Source organism: Ursus maritimus, unplaced genomic scaffold (genome assembly GCF_017311325.1).
Source record: "Ursus maritimus isolate PB19 unplaced genomic scaffold, ASM1731132v1 scaffold_1, whole genome shotgun sequence".
Lineage (NCBI taxonomy): Eukaryota > Metazoa > Chordata > Mammalia > Carnivora > Ursidae > Ursus > Ursus maritimus.
The window spans coordinates 57,854,894-57,869,100 of NW_024423343.1; the positions used below are offsets into that span (position 1 = coordinate 57,854,894).

The window sequence follows — 14,207 nt, forward strand, 5'->3', positions numbered from 1 at the left end:
ATGGTCCTGCTGCTGTGTTAATTACAACATACTGTCAAGAATGCTTAAATATCCGTAACTCTCATCTGCTCTTTCAAGAGAAGCAGCATCTGGTCATGCAAAGGGCATTGGATTGGAAGCAGAAACTGGACTGGAGACCTAAATCAGGAACTTCCTAGGTATGGGATTGCTGTAATGCCTTGTTTCTGCATCTGTAAAATGGGAATAATAAACAGGGTTGTCATAAAGATCGAATGAGTTAACATACACAAAGTATCAATACATTGGAAATCTAGCACAAGTGCAGGATGGCATTACTACCAGCTCATCAGATGAATGAACACACATGTTCCTATAATTCACGCTGAATTCAGGGTCTGCCCAAGGAAAAAGGCAGTACTATTGTGGACCAGTTCTTGTTCTGTGGCCTGAGGGAAATGGGGGCTTGTGCTCTGCTGTCCTTCCTAATGAAGGTGAAGTCAGATGAGGTGCCCATGACACAGTTCACTTTTGATGGAGCACATGTTTGTGTCGTGGCAGATAGTTCATAATGGAGAGGGACACAGGATGAGAATACTGAACCTCACCTCTTACTCCAAATCCCGTAAAATGACAGGAAAGACATATTTTCTGCAGGGTTACAGATTTTATTCATCCAGTTGTGAGGAGGAAATTACCATGTTAGACCAGCAGAAGTCACTCAGTCTAACTAAATCAAGATCAGTGGTAGCCTGGAGCGAGGTGACCATCGAAGACAAGCAGCACTTGTGGGGCTCAGCCCTTTTTGGCCATATTTTTATCTGCCATGCTAGCGGTCTGATGGGAAAGGTATTTTAAAATCCAAAACAGCACTGAAAACAAACATGCATCACCCTCACCACAAACCACAAACCAGTAGTACGGGCAGAGACCAGAGAGTTTTAGGAATTCTTGGGTGACAGAAAGCAGAGAGGAATAAAATGTCTGAGAAATGACTGGAAGCCACCACAGCTCCATCCTCACAGAAAACTACCACAGGAGGAAGACAACAGACAAGACAAAGGCAGGAGAGGGTCAGAGCGGTTCACCAAAAGACGGCTTCTCTCAGGTCGGGGGGCAGTCGGTCCTCTTTTCCACGCCCCACACTGAGTAGGAGGCAGTGGCAGAGTTTCCTGCCAGGCTCGAACTTGAGACCTGCTCTTGAAGACAGATGCCCAGGCACAGATGAGGAAAAGGAGTAGCAGCTCTTTCAAGAGGGAAATACCCAGAAAGGGTCCATTCCTGGGAAATCCTCCTTAGTCTGGCAACTAATGGGAGGAAGGGGGTGGCTTCAGCCGGCCTGCTCCCCCACGTGCCTCTCATAAAGCAAAGCCTGCCGGGAACCATGGCCTCTGCTGCTTTCAGGAGCGGCTCTGTTGGGGATGCAGACCACACCTGCTCAGAAATCCACATGGTGGCTTAGTCTACCCCCTGGTTCTCCATTCACCGATAACCACTACAGAGAAGCAGACACTTCCGCAGGAACTTGCTGGGTGCTGTGGAGAAACGCATGGCGGCTATTTGAAACAGAATGGAACAAAGCCTAAAAACAGTTTAGTCTCTGAGTCCTAAATAACATTCAAAATGAAAAGAAAAAAAAGGAAAGAAAGAAAGAAAGAAAGAAAGAAAGAAAGAAAGAAAGAAAGAAAGAAAGGCACAACCCCGTGGTCTAACGTGGTCAATGTAATCACAGGGGAAGCCACTGTCATTTGGCCATCCACCCAGGTAGCAGTGAACTTTTCGGTCCTGTTTACAACAAATGTTTTAATGAGGTGACAGAAGTCAGGACTGCAAGGTGTGAGCGGACTTACTCTAAAAAATGAGTATATTCCCAGTTAGCAAAGCCACAAAAGCGTTTGTGAGAGGTTTGCCGCAAGCAAACTCACTGATGTTCCTGGGGCCTCAACCTATCGTTAGGACTGAAAGTTGAGGGAAGTCCAGGGAGGAGGTCAGCTGGAGCACAAGTGGCCAACTTCTGCTCACCAAAGTGAATCACAATAGTAGCCCCTCTCCCACCCCAGGCGGATCTCCATGTTCCTGGCAGCAACGACGGAGAGCCAGCCCAGCCTCTCCCAAGGCCGCCAGCTAAGAGCTGCTGTGCCATCTAGTGTCTCAGAAAAGACTCACCTCTCTACTCTGGATCTTGATCTGCAACCCTCCCCAGCACCCCCCCACCAAAGGGCACCTGATAACAACTACAAGTGAGCCTTCCCCACCACAATCACTGAACAAAGTCACATTTTAAAAGCAGGTTTCTCATGGCAAACAGTGGCATTAAGCACCTCTCATGCTTTGGTCTTTACGGGGGTGACAGGGAAAAAAATGGAGAAGAGATCCTGCAAATCAGACCCCAGCCTGTTCAAACGGTAATGAAAGGGTCCCAAGGACTGAAGGCAATTTGGCTTTCAAGAGTCAAGGGAACACTGTGCCCCAAGCAGGAGGAGGGAACTCCCATGCACCTTCACAGAGTAACCTATGAGGCCGGGGAAGTGAATTGACTCTCTGGCTGCTCTGAGTGGCAGCCGGTGAATGTACCTGGTCTTTACTTGTCCTTCTCCAGATGTCACAGGGAGAGATATTAGGCATCCCTGCTTCTTTACAAATCTGCGTGGTGCCACATTGATGTGGATTTGTCGGATCCTGCTGTGGAAAGGCCTAGTTTCTGCAGGGGATGCATTCTGGCAGCAATGTCTAGTTACAGACAAGATAATAAACGGGGATGGATGGAGAAGCAGTTTATACATTAAAGGATGGGAGGGCTCAGGTGATATTGGAAGCTGCTGGTAAATACAGTTTTATCAAGGAATTTATCAAGGTCAGAGACGGAGCTCCTCAGTTATTGGAACGTGGATAAAATGAGGGATTCGTCCGGACACCAAGCAGCACATTGGCGTGGCCAGTGGTAAAATATGCGGGTGAGAAAGTAAATAACCCAGTTCTCCTAGACCTGTTGTCTAATAGACCTCTTCCCTGGTGTGTGGGGAAAATACCCAGAAAAGTCAATGCTATAAAGATCTAGTTATCCACCGTCGTGCTTCAAAATAAAGGAAATGCTGTATTATTTTTTTTTCTGAGGGGTGGGGTGGGAACACTATTTTTCTTGCAACACTCCACCTCATCGCACCTGACTGTCCAGCTTTTAAGTCATCTCTCAAACTTGGATCATTTCCCAACACTCTTAAGATCTCGAGGTCTTACCTCTTCCACTTCCCTTAAAGGAAGTTTGGTGTCATTTCCCACCCTCTTGTCTAATAAACCAACAAAACATGCTTCTTTTCTTCCCCTCCCAGGACCCTCACTTCTTAAGAATTAGATCTTCAGTGTTAGAGCCATTCCAGGAACCTGCTGACTGGACAGTCAAAGTATCCTGCCCCGCCCCGTCTGCTCACTTCCCCGCCACACCACCACCCCTTCGCCTTATCTTTAACCCAGAAAGAACATTTTAAGTTTACTTCAGATGAGATTAGGCATTTTTTAGTTCTGATAGCAATGCCTGGGTACATGGGGATTCTTTCCTTCTTTGTGAGGTTAGAAATGAATACAGTCTACCATTGCAGTCAAGAGCAGATGTTTTATGCATATTTCTGAGAAATGAAGTCATCCCCATCAGGATATGGGGTAAGTTTCCGTAATGAAAGCCCCTGAGTGCTAAATGTTTTTAGGACAATGTAATTTAAGGTTTTTCACGTTTAGAAACTGAATATGTCCCCCTCCAAAACAGAAACTGAATATGCCTAACATTCTTCTAGCAAAAGTGGTTACTAATGGACACGCTAGTAGTTTAATATTAAACCTTTGAAAAGGTGCAAGTAGAAATATTTTCCTTTAAAACACCTAAGCAGCAAGTTGAGAAAAACAAATCTGGTTGGCATCAGATAGGACAGCTACTTGCTTGCCTTTGTGTATGACATACATATATATATCTCAGATAGAAAATGCAAATGTTTTTTGAGGAGGTGCTGTGTAGATGCATTATTAGTTTTTCCTTGCAAAGATTAATTCTTAATTAATCAGAGACACATGGATTATCCATATTTCTTTGGATTTCACTCCTCATTCAGTAAACACACTAGAGAGGATGAAGTTGAAGCAACCCAATAGAGGAAAGAATATTCTCCATGGGGAAAAAAATGGAATGAAACTGGATTTGGAGTAAGCAGACACGTGGACTCCGTACCTAGTTCAGCCACATACACTTCTGTGTGGTGTCAAGGACGGCACCTGACATCAACTAAGCTCAATTTCTTCACATGTAAATGGTGGATAATAACGTAAGTCCTGCTCATTTCATAGAGTTATTTTGAGGTTCAAGGACGGGAGGTATATAAGGTCACTATATATAGTGTGTGATTCATATGTTAATTATTAAGCTTTGTTTGTAATCCTGGCTAGTGAGTTGATGTGAATATTTTTCTAAGTAGATGATAACACTTGCATTCCTTTCAGGTCTATAAGGTAATAATTGAGTAAGATGAGATTAGTCTGTAATAATTATTTTTAAATTAAGTACCCATGACATCTTTCCTCATCAATGCTCTGAGAATAAACCCAGGAGGCCATTTTGAATTCTTTTTGGCCTGAGAAAGGTGATCGACCACAGTACAGAACACAGATCTGGAGCCAGACAGACCTGCACCAAATCCTGAGTCCAACACAGGCAGGTGATTTAATCTATGCCTGTTTCCTAATCCATAAAATGGGGATGATATGAATAACTACCTCACAGTTCTATTGGAAATATTGAATGAGATCATTGTTGAGCACAGTCCCTAGCACATGTGTGCTCAATAAATGCCGGCTGTGATTAAATATAATTGCATTTCCTTTTCTGTTTATAATCTGCTTGTGAAGTTGAAAGAGGGTAAGCAGGTATTATTAAACTCACTTAAGAGTTTAAAAGATTTGTAATCTGGAGCTGTTGGGTACTTATTGGTAATTTGGTAAGACTAGAATTCAGGGTTCTGGAGCTCAGTCTTACCTTCACTTTACTTAGCGAGTCTCTTGGGTCAGATGCATGTATCTCAAATGCTCTCATTAAATTCTCAAAATAGAATTAATTTTTAACCTCAAAGAACTCAATATCTGGCATCGTGTCTTTAGTCTCAGCATTCTCCATAGATAACAGAGAAACCTACCTACTGAAAAGCTGACCATCCACACCTCCCTTTAAGGTTCTTCAATGGTGCCCCAAATGGCTATAAAAGAATATGCAGTGCACACAGAGTGCATAGCAGACCCCCGTCAATCTGACCTGGGCCTAACTCGCCAGTCACATTTACTAGCACTCTTGGTCTGGGCATTCACTCAGTGTGAAACAGCTTATTGTTCCCTGCTGGAACTTTCCTGACATCTTTCTGGCCTCAGTCCCACCCCTGCACTCCTGTCAGGCTAGGAGTTCTTTCTTTGTTCTGGGAAAAAGAGCACCAAAGTATTATTTTTTTGCTGCTGTTAAGAAAGGGCTTGAGAATGAACCTAACATCCAACAAGGACTAACTGAATGTATTAGGGACATTCAGAGGGTTGACCACTATGCACCTATTAAAAATCCTATCCTTGAAGAATATTTAAGATTAAGGGAGAATACCACAATATATTATTAAGGGCAAAAAGTTAGAAATTGGAAAATAACCAGAGGGACATGCACCAAAATGTTGGTAATTATCTCTGGGCGATGTGATAGCAGGTGTTATTTATTTTTCTTTAACTCTTTTCAGTAGTTTCCAAATTTTCTACAATGAACACATTGACTTTAACAATAAAAAGTCGTTAAAATCTTGAGGTAATCTTATAATGAACCTTACACTGTCAATGGGCAGCTACATCCATCTTCCCTCTCCCAAATCTGAATCTCAGTGGCAGTAATCCAGTGGTTAGCTGCTTGGGCACGTAAACATGAGGGTTAAGTAGTAAATTGCCTTCATAGGGGAGAGGCAACACATCCAAATCCAAGAAATGGCCCACTTAATGCAATCATTTCTTCTGGTAAATTCTACAAGCTTTCATTTAGCACAGCAATCTTTCCAATAAAAAGCCCCTCAACGCCCCCCCCCCAATAAAGGCAAAGTTTGTCATGCAGTCATGCAGTGAAAGAAAAGATTCACAGTGAATTTCTTATTTCATAAAGATTAGGATCTTTAAGTCACGTTTCGCTTTTCATCTGATTTGCATTTGAGGATGAATTTCATAACTTTGAACATTTCTTGGCATAACCCAACAGAAATCAAAACCTTAGGCACCACTGACTTTAGGCTTCTTAATCTGGGCCCCCCTGAGGAAACAAATTTCCCTATAATTATCTGGATTTCAAATTTCACACCCTCAAAAACAGTTTGGACAGATAAACACCCTATTAAAAGAGGCTCTACTAATTTAGAGAAAATTCACAGCCTCTCAAGTGCCCTCTAGAGCAAGTGTGTGGAACAGCAGGTGGGGGGCAGTCTTGATGCAGCCAACTGACCAGATTAACACCCCCTCTCCCACTGTGTATTTTCTCATATCACTTAATCATCTAAATTGTTTCCTTTTAAACTTATGCCCTATAGCATATGTTAGAAAATACTAATTCATCACATGAAATAAATGAACTCAACCTTCTGAGTTTCTGGCCCATTTGGAAGATTCCAGAATCTGCCAAGAAGTCTCTCTGTGTGTGTATGTGTGTGTATATTCATATATCATATCTTTCTACACATATTTTACATATTTATATATTATTTCTTTATTTTACACATATATATTTCCTCCTGCCTCCCTTCTGCTCAGGCCAACTAACTTATCCCTTTCTAAACTAGTTAAGCTTCTAGCCTTTTAGGGAATTTCAGAATTGCAGACCTACCTAGAACTAGATTTGGCAAATGGCATCTACTTCATTTCCCTCCACCTTTAGGCTGGATTCAGATAGACCATGCTAAATAGTGGGGCATCATATCTCACTTCTCTTGGAAGAAGAGGTTGAGAGGCATGTACATACGACCAGAGCCTTCTTTGTGTCCTTGAAGCCTCTTTTTATCCAGTGGGCCCTGAGCTTATAACATCCTGTTTACCTGGTCACTGTACATCTTTTTGCCCATGGACCCCTATCCAAAGTCTCTGCTCAAAGGTAATCAGAGGGAACATTTCTACTGGCAAGGGCTCCACTGTATCTTCTTGCTGCAGGGTAACCTCTTGTTTTTAGACTTATAAACAAAGCAAAATCAAAACAATTAGCTCCAAGAGCTCATTTGAGTTTTGATGGCTGCGAGCTACGACAACAGCACCGTCAAACTGTCACTGTTCTATAGTACTTGCCCCCCAATGCCATCCAGGTCTGCACCTGTGAAACCAGGATGGGCATTGTGAGTCACTCTGCCTGCCACCACATAAAAAGCTAATTTCACATTCAGAATGTATGTTTTTTTTTTCAATACCAATAGCAACAAGAGTATGCCAAAAAATTTCCCCTGAAGCTCTATTCTGTTTTTTAAACTACAGAACATTCTTTCATAGTTTGACAGTTAAAATGCTGCAGTTAATGTAATAAACAGAGAATTTTTCTAAGTAGCCTGTCAAAACAAGTGACACTTTTTTTTTTTTTTTTTGCTAGCGAGTCTCAGATTCAGAACAATGGGAAGTACCTTTCAAAGCAACATCTTCATTATACAATCAAATTCTCAAAGTAATCTTCTCATCAAAGAATATTGTGTTATTTCTTTCCCAGTAATTATCAGAGTTCTGCAGCCTCTCTGGCAGTGGTGACTATTATAAAATGCAGCTGTGCTGAGTTAAAAAAATTGGGGGGTCCTGCCCCGGTCGATATGGAGCCAATGCATCTCATGCCTCCACATTTGCTAATGACTTGGCTGTCTGGGCAGTAAAAAGTCAACATTTCCATGCCCTCAAGTTTCCAGGAGCGAAGTGCTCAGCTGGTCTCTTTAAGGATAGCAGTGATACTGGCAATTCTTGATCAATGAAGCATATTTTCTTTCCACTTAAATAAAATAAAGTAGAAGCTCCAAAAGTTATTATCAGACTCCCCCCCACCCCCAAAAAAGTGTGTGTGTGTATGTATGTGTGCGCACATATGTGTAGGGTTTGAAAGTCTGTTCCCCAAATTAGATTCCTTCTTTTTCACTTTCCTATCTCTTGGGGGCTGTCACTCCAACAGAAAGAAAAACAGTACTAAGTCAGAAGAACGACCAGTTTGATTCCAATTTTGTAGTTTTTTGAAACCTGGAAAGATAGGAAAATCCCAAGGGCACCCAAATGATGTGTCTTGGAATACTGGTGAAACCTGTACTTTCCAGTGATTGGAAAAATCCAACCTGTGCAATGTAGTTTTCTCTGAAGAATCTCTGCAGAATCAGTTCAGCGCTGCACAGAAGGAAAAAAGCACAAGTACAGGCCCCTATTTCTAAGGTCACTCGTGAAACCAGCTCTCAGGCTCTTGTGAGGTGAATCAAGCAATGAGCATGAATGTTTCTGGCACACAGCAGGCACTCCATAAATGTTTGTTGCATCACAATCTCATTTGGGAGTGCCTCCCCTACTGGATTATAAAATTTCCAAAGGCAGGAACCATTTTATTACTTTTTTAAAAAAACCTCTTTGGCCCATGCTCAAAAATCTTTGTGACTCGAATGGCATTTCTGCTCTCCTTGAAGCAACTAAGAGCTGAGGGCACATTAGCTGGGACTATATATTCATTCGGTCATTGATTCACTTAGCAAAGGTTTACTGATGCGTGGAATGCACAGAGCTAGGAATATGGCTTTCTCTAACTTCCACGCCAGATTAAATCCTCCCTTCCATATTATACTCTATTAATATACACCATACTTTCCTTTGTAGCGTGTACTATGGCTAGGATAAAATGATTCCTTGCACAACTGTTTAAGGTCTGTTTCTTGGACTAGGCAGAATGCTCCAGGAAGGAGATGCAACCCTCTTATTTGATGCTTCAGCCTTAGCAACTAACATAGTATCTAGAAAAAATAGGTGCTCATCAAATATTTCTTAAATGAATGAATGCATGAAGTAAAATGAGATGTGTTCTTGCCTTTCAGAAACTCACAGCTTACAGCAATATTTCTCAACAGGAGCATTAGTTTCAGGACGGCTCCTTATTTCGCAGGGTCCTAGGTCTTGTTGGGAATGTTTAGCATCCCTTGGTCCTAGCTACTGCCCAGTGAATGGCAGAAGTGTGCCCCCTCATGCACTGATGCAACCAGAACATCGTCCCACATATCCAAATGCCCCGTAGGAGGCTGTCCCACTTGTGATTTAGAACCGCTGTATGGTGTTGGCTTGAATGAAAGTGGCAGCAAGAAGGGGATGGATCCAGACAATGGGACAAAGGTGCGTGGGGAAGGGAGAGGGGACGCAGGCTGGTGTGAAAGCAAGCACGGTTTAGAATGGTGTTCCTCTGAGTTCTCCACGCCCTGATGATTCTCTGGTGTCCCCTCAGCCACCCCCCACCCCCCTGCCGTGACCCTTCAGGGCAGATAGAGCATACATTGGCTGGGCGAGGTTCTTGGATGCTACCCATAATTAGGTCAGTGAAGTACTGGCTTTTCTGTTTGATGGTTTGGATTTTTCCATAAAATTTTTGTTTGAAGAAAGGGTTTTGAGGCCAAAGGGGCCGAACTAGAACCAATATTCTAGAGCTAAAAATGGTGGTGCTAACTGGGATCAGGGCAGGCCTTTAGCGCACATGGTGGTGGACATTAAGACTCAAAAGAAAGTTCTGACAAAGCGGACATAACAGGACAAAAAAACAAAATCTGACGAAGGAAGGAAATAGGAGCACTGAGAAGTACCGTAAGTCGGTCTGAGGGGCGGGTGGTAGGGAAGCTGGTCTGAGGGACACGGCACTTGTGAAAGTGCCCAGTGGACACACAAGACATGTAAAGTTTAATGCTCTTGTCAAGACCTGTTAATAAATGGAGGCTGGCCCAGCCCGTGACTCAGAGTTGACATCCACGGCTGCTGGCCCTGGTCACAGGGTGGAGGGCCATTTTATTCCCAGAAAAAAAATAAGTCCGTGTGTGGTGGCCTCAGAACCAAGTGCCGAGTCATCTCTTATTGAAAAGTTTTCCCTGAGCGTGGGGCCGTGGCATATGCTCCTCTGTATGCCCCGGAGCAGCCGCGAGAGCTCCCTGCGTAAAACAGCGGCTCAGTACGTTCTTTCTGAATCCACCTGATTAAGAACCCTCCAGCGTAGCTGATGGGTTGTTACTGAAGGTGAGAAGGGTTTCGGCTGAGATGGACGGGAGAGCATTGCGCAGGTAGGAAGGAGGCCTGGAAGCACTAAGGGAGGAGTGGTATTCTCTTAGGAACGCATCTTTAAGCTGAAGAGCAGAAGGTTCAGAACGGCAGGAAAGGATGTGTTGAATGAATGAATGAACACAAGCATAGGCATGACGTCTATGGTTCTGATGACCTCTGTCCTCTTGCATTAGAAAGAAAGGGGCTGTCGCAATCCGGCATAGAAACCGAGCAGTTTCTGTTTGTCATTGCCCAAAGGTCGGTTAATAGGCAGACTCAGTGTTGACATCCTGAACCAATCACTAAAAATCTGTACAGTTTTAACTCATGCAAAAGGGAAATGTAATTATCTGACTCAAAAATAAAATAGAAGGGAGACAAACACTGCTGTCACCCCTTCAGAGCCTCTCCTTCGGCCCTGGGTGAAGGCCAGGACGTTTGAAATCAGCCTGGTCCCTGTGGCCCCCAGTGAGCGCGCTTGTGCACCGTCCATGGCCCTAGGCACCGGCAGGGGGCGCCACCGCGCTCTCACTCACGGTTTCCGGAGGATCATCCTCATGTGGGCGTCAGGGCCCATCTGCGACAGCAGCAGCATGGTGTCCTGCAGCTCCTCATCACACTCCTTCTTTTCCTCCTCAGTAGGCAAAGGGGCATCCTCGTGCTCGTCATCCAGAAATCGATAAAACAAATATTTGTCTTGGAAATGGTGCTCCTGGTCCACTACGTGAAACATGAAGGCAAGTCAGCTGGTGTCCCTCTGCCTCACAGCGCGTTTACCAGAAGCACATGGATGGTGTCGGGCAAGAGAGCCAAATGACAGCAAAGGGGTGAGACTCCTCACCGCTCTCACTCCACCTCGCCCAGGGCCGAGCAGCTGGAAGACACGACTTCCCCTTTGCGGTCATGCCCCTCGCAGCTCTCTCTGACCCGCCCGCTCCCGCTCGCTCACCCTACCACTTTCTTAGGAGAGCCTGCCAACTTTTCTGAGATGTGCACTCTGACCAGCAAAAATGGCCTTGGTGACATCTTCTGGCATGTGGGACATGTGTCTCAAACAGGAAAATAACCAACTGCCAGATCACGCTCTAAATGGTTTCTGAGTACAGACTTTAAACAACCCTACTTTATAGGGATCAGGACTCACGTCTTTCTTTCATGTGCTGTTTGTAAACATGGCTGTCTGCATGAGGGAAAAATAGAGCAAAATTAATTGTTTGAACAAAACTGACTAGACCAAGCTTCTAGGTCATATAACCCTAGAAGGAACAGTTCTAATTTTAAAAGTTTTTTTCTCTTGTTCCTTTTAAAGAAAAAGATTTAGATCTCGGTAGGACAGTCAGTGAACTTGGTTCAGAATCTCTCATTTCTCTATCTCAAAGCTTTTAAGCCCCCTTTCAGGACGGAGCACCAAACTGCCAAAAGATGAAGAGAATAGTAGATTCTTGCTGCTCAAAACATGATCCGAACAGCAACATCAGCGTCAGCATCATCTAGAAGCGTGTTGGAAATACAGACCCTCAAGACCCACCCCAAAGCCGCTGAATCAGAATCTACATTTTAACAAGAGCCTAGGATGATTCGTATGCACATTAAATTCTGAGAAACACTGGTGAAGCCATCATTCAATTCTCAGGTGTTGTTAAATTAAACGAAAGATTTTAATAGTTTGTCATTTTGGAAAAGTGGTCTTAAAGCAAATGGCACAAGCATGCCAACCCCAGCTCCACTCCAGTCCTGAGCAGCTGCCCTGCCCAGTGACAGCCCCTGCAGGAATCGGGGGCCTCAACTGTCCAGCACATTCCTGATCTTCAATGTGGTCATCCTGTGTGCACACAAATTGGCTCTCGCAGATAACACCACAGTTAAAAGGCAGCTTCTGAATTCATTACTTTCTTTCATGCCATCAGCCCAGCCACACATTTCATTGCTCTCCATTTTGCCCCCACATCAGGATTGCTATGCTCAGAATATAAGCACACTATCAATGAACCGTGAACGCAAACTAATAAACATAATTGGAGCTGATGCACTCGGGTTGCAATTTCATTTTCCCTTCATATGTTCTCCCAAGTTAGGAAGGCACAACAGGGGAACGTAGCAACCAATAGCCTCCACTCGCTGCATTTGTATTGCTAGATGAAGATGCTGGCTCTGCGGGCCCCTGAGGGGATCACATTTCTCTTTTGCCCATGTAGGAGTGTAGCAACAACTTAGTGGGGACATGCACTCCACACTTCCCGAGGGTTTTGCGGGACTGTGGCTCTTCTTACCGTGGTTGAGAACGCTGTCCTCCACCAGCACCTGCCACATGCCAACAGCCTGAGTCCGGGAGTGAACGCATGAAGTCTGCTGCAGCATCCAGTCCACCAGCTCGGTTCCCACACAGCATTGCCTAAGGAGAGGGGGACACAAAGAGTGGGAAGTCACCCCCCTGCAGATGAAGGCTGGGAGATGGCTTCTGAAAGACCTTCTTCCACCGTAAGAGGTGTCGCTGCCAACAAAGCACAGAATGGTGTGGCCTCCGGTTCTCAAACTTTTGTACAGACCAGTAAAACCACTCAGCTCATGAGGGAACCCTCCAAGCAATGAAATAGCATGACAGATTGCAGCTCCAGGGGAGACTAAAGGGCCACGAGATGGGGAGCATTATCTAGCAAGCTAATCCCAGGGCCAGAAACGCTTTTGCCCTGAGCAGGTCCCAGAAAATCTCAGTGTAAGATGAAGGCAAAACAAAATTCTGACTTCCTTCACCTGAGCCTTGTGAGGAATGAGTTAATGTTTGTGAGGCACTTGGAGGTGCTCCATGAAAGGCGCTGTATAAGTGCAAAATTATATAGCACTTTATATTTTCAAGTAATACTACTGATCTTCCTCAGAGGGGTGTTGGGAGAAACAAGCAATTAGCGATGCAAATCTCTTTGAAAAAAGTCCTATGTAATGAGCATCAGCTCTTCTGCAGAGCCTGTCATCCGAGGAGCTCCACACGCTTTCTGTAATAGTCACACATTCATCCCCAAGTTGCCCCTCTGTGGTAAGTCCGTCGGGATGGGCAAACTACATGTATTAGTTGGGAAACATATAATTATACACACATACACGAGGGAACACTGAGGTGGGGTGAGGGAGAAGGGCAGGTATTTGCGGCATGATGGTTCAAAGGTGGAAATCGAATCTCGAAGCCTTAGGAATGAATCCCATGGGACAGCGCAGGAGGTCACAGAGCAGCTGGGTCTGTGTCACTGGTGGCCTCCCCTTTCCTGCTAAGGATGGCACCATCTCTGGGGTCGAGCTCAGGGAGCTCCTCTCTAGTTTAAACTGGAGGAGGTTCCTGCTGCTGTGCACATTAGGAAGAAGTTTAGCCTGGGGGGGGGGCGGTCATGAGATACAACACTGGGTCTGCTGGTTAGTTGCTATGTGAATGTGGCCATATCGTTTAAATTCTCTCGTTCTCAGCTTTCTCATCTGTAAAAAAATAAGAAGGAAAAGATGGCCTCTAAGGCCACTTCCAGTTCTAATATTCTAGGGACTATGAGATCTGTCCAAGCTCTTGGGATGCCCTGATTGAGGTCTGACCCTGGAATATTCCACAAGGAAGATGTACTAAGAAGGCCATCAGATTTCCAGGGCTGCTCTGAAAACAGTCTACACCCCCATAAAGAACTTCAATGAGCAAAGGAGGCACCTAGTTACTATTCATTCTGAACATATGACCTGTCAAAGCATGCCTCTTCTAATTTGAGAATTTCTTAATGGGAAAAGTCATATAAAAGAATAAAAAATTCCATGTGGCTTTTAATTCGATGATTATCTTTCCTAAAAGGAACTGAGATGATCCCAGAGCACCTGGGCCCTTGTACAGGGTATGCGAATCCTGCCATCAGAATACAGGACAAAGACACATAGCAGTGCCACTTGCAGCTGATGGGATCACTGGGTCTCCTCTCCATGAATGATCTTTAGTCACTTTA

General features: G+C 44.4%; 1 protein-coding gene across 1 annotated transcript in view; it reads right to left on the reverse strand.

The window, feature by feature from the left end:
- RAPGEF4 (Rap guanine nucleotide exchange factor 4) overlaps positions 1-14,207 on the reverse strand; it is a 275,140-nt gene that overhangs the window by 67,904 nt on the left and 193,029 nt on the right. The window contains exons 9-10 of the mRNA XM_040643867.1: positions 12,510-12,631; positions 10,776-10,959 (exon numbers count right to left, since the gene is read on the reverse strand). Coding sequence (XP_040499801.1) covers positions 10,776-10,959; positions 12,510-12,631 — 306 coding nt within the window. The remainder of the gene's footprint in view (positions 1-10,775; positions 10,960-12,509; positions 12,632-14,207) is intronic.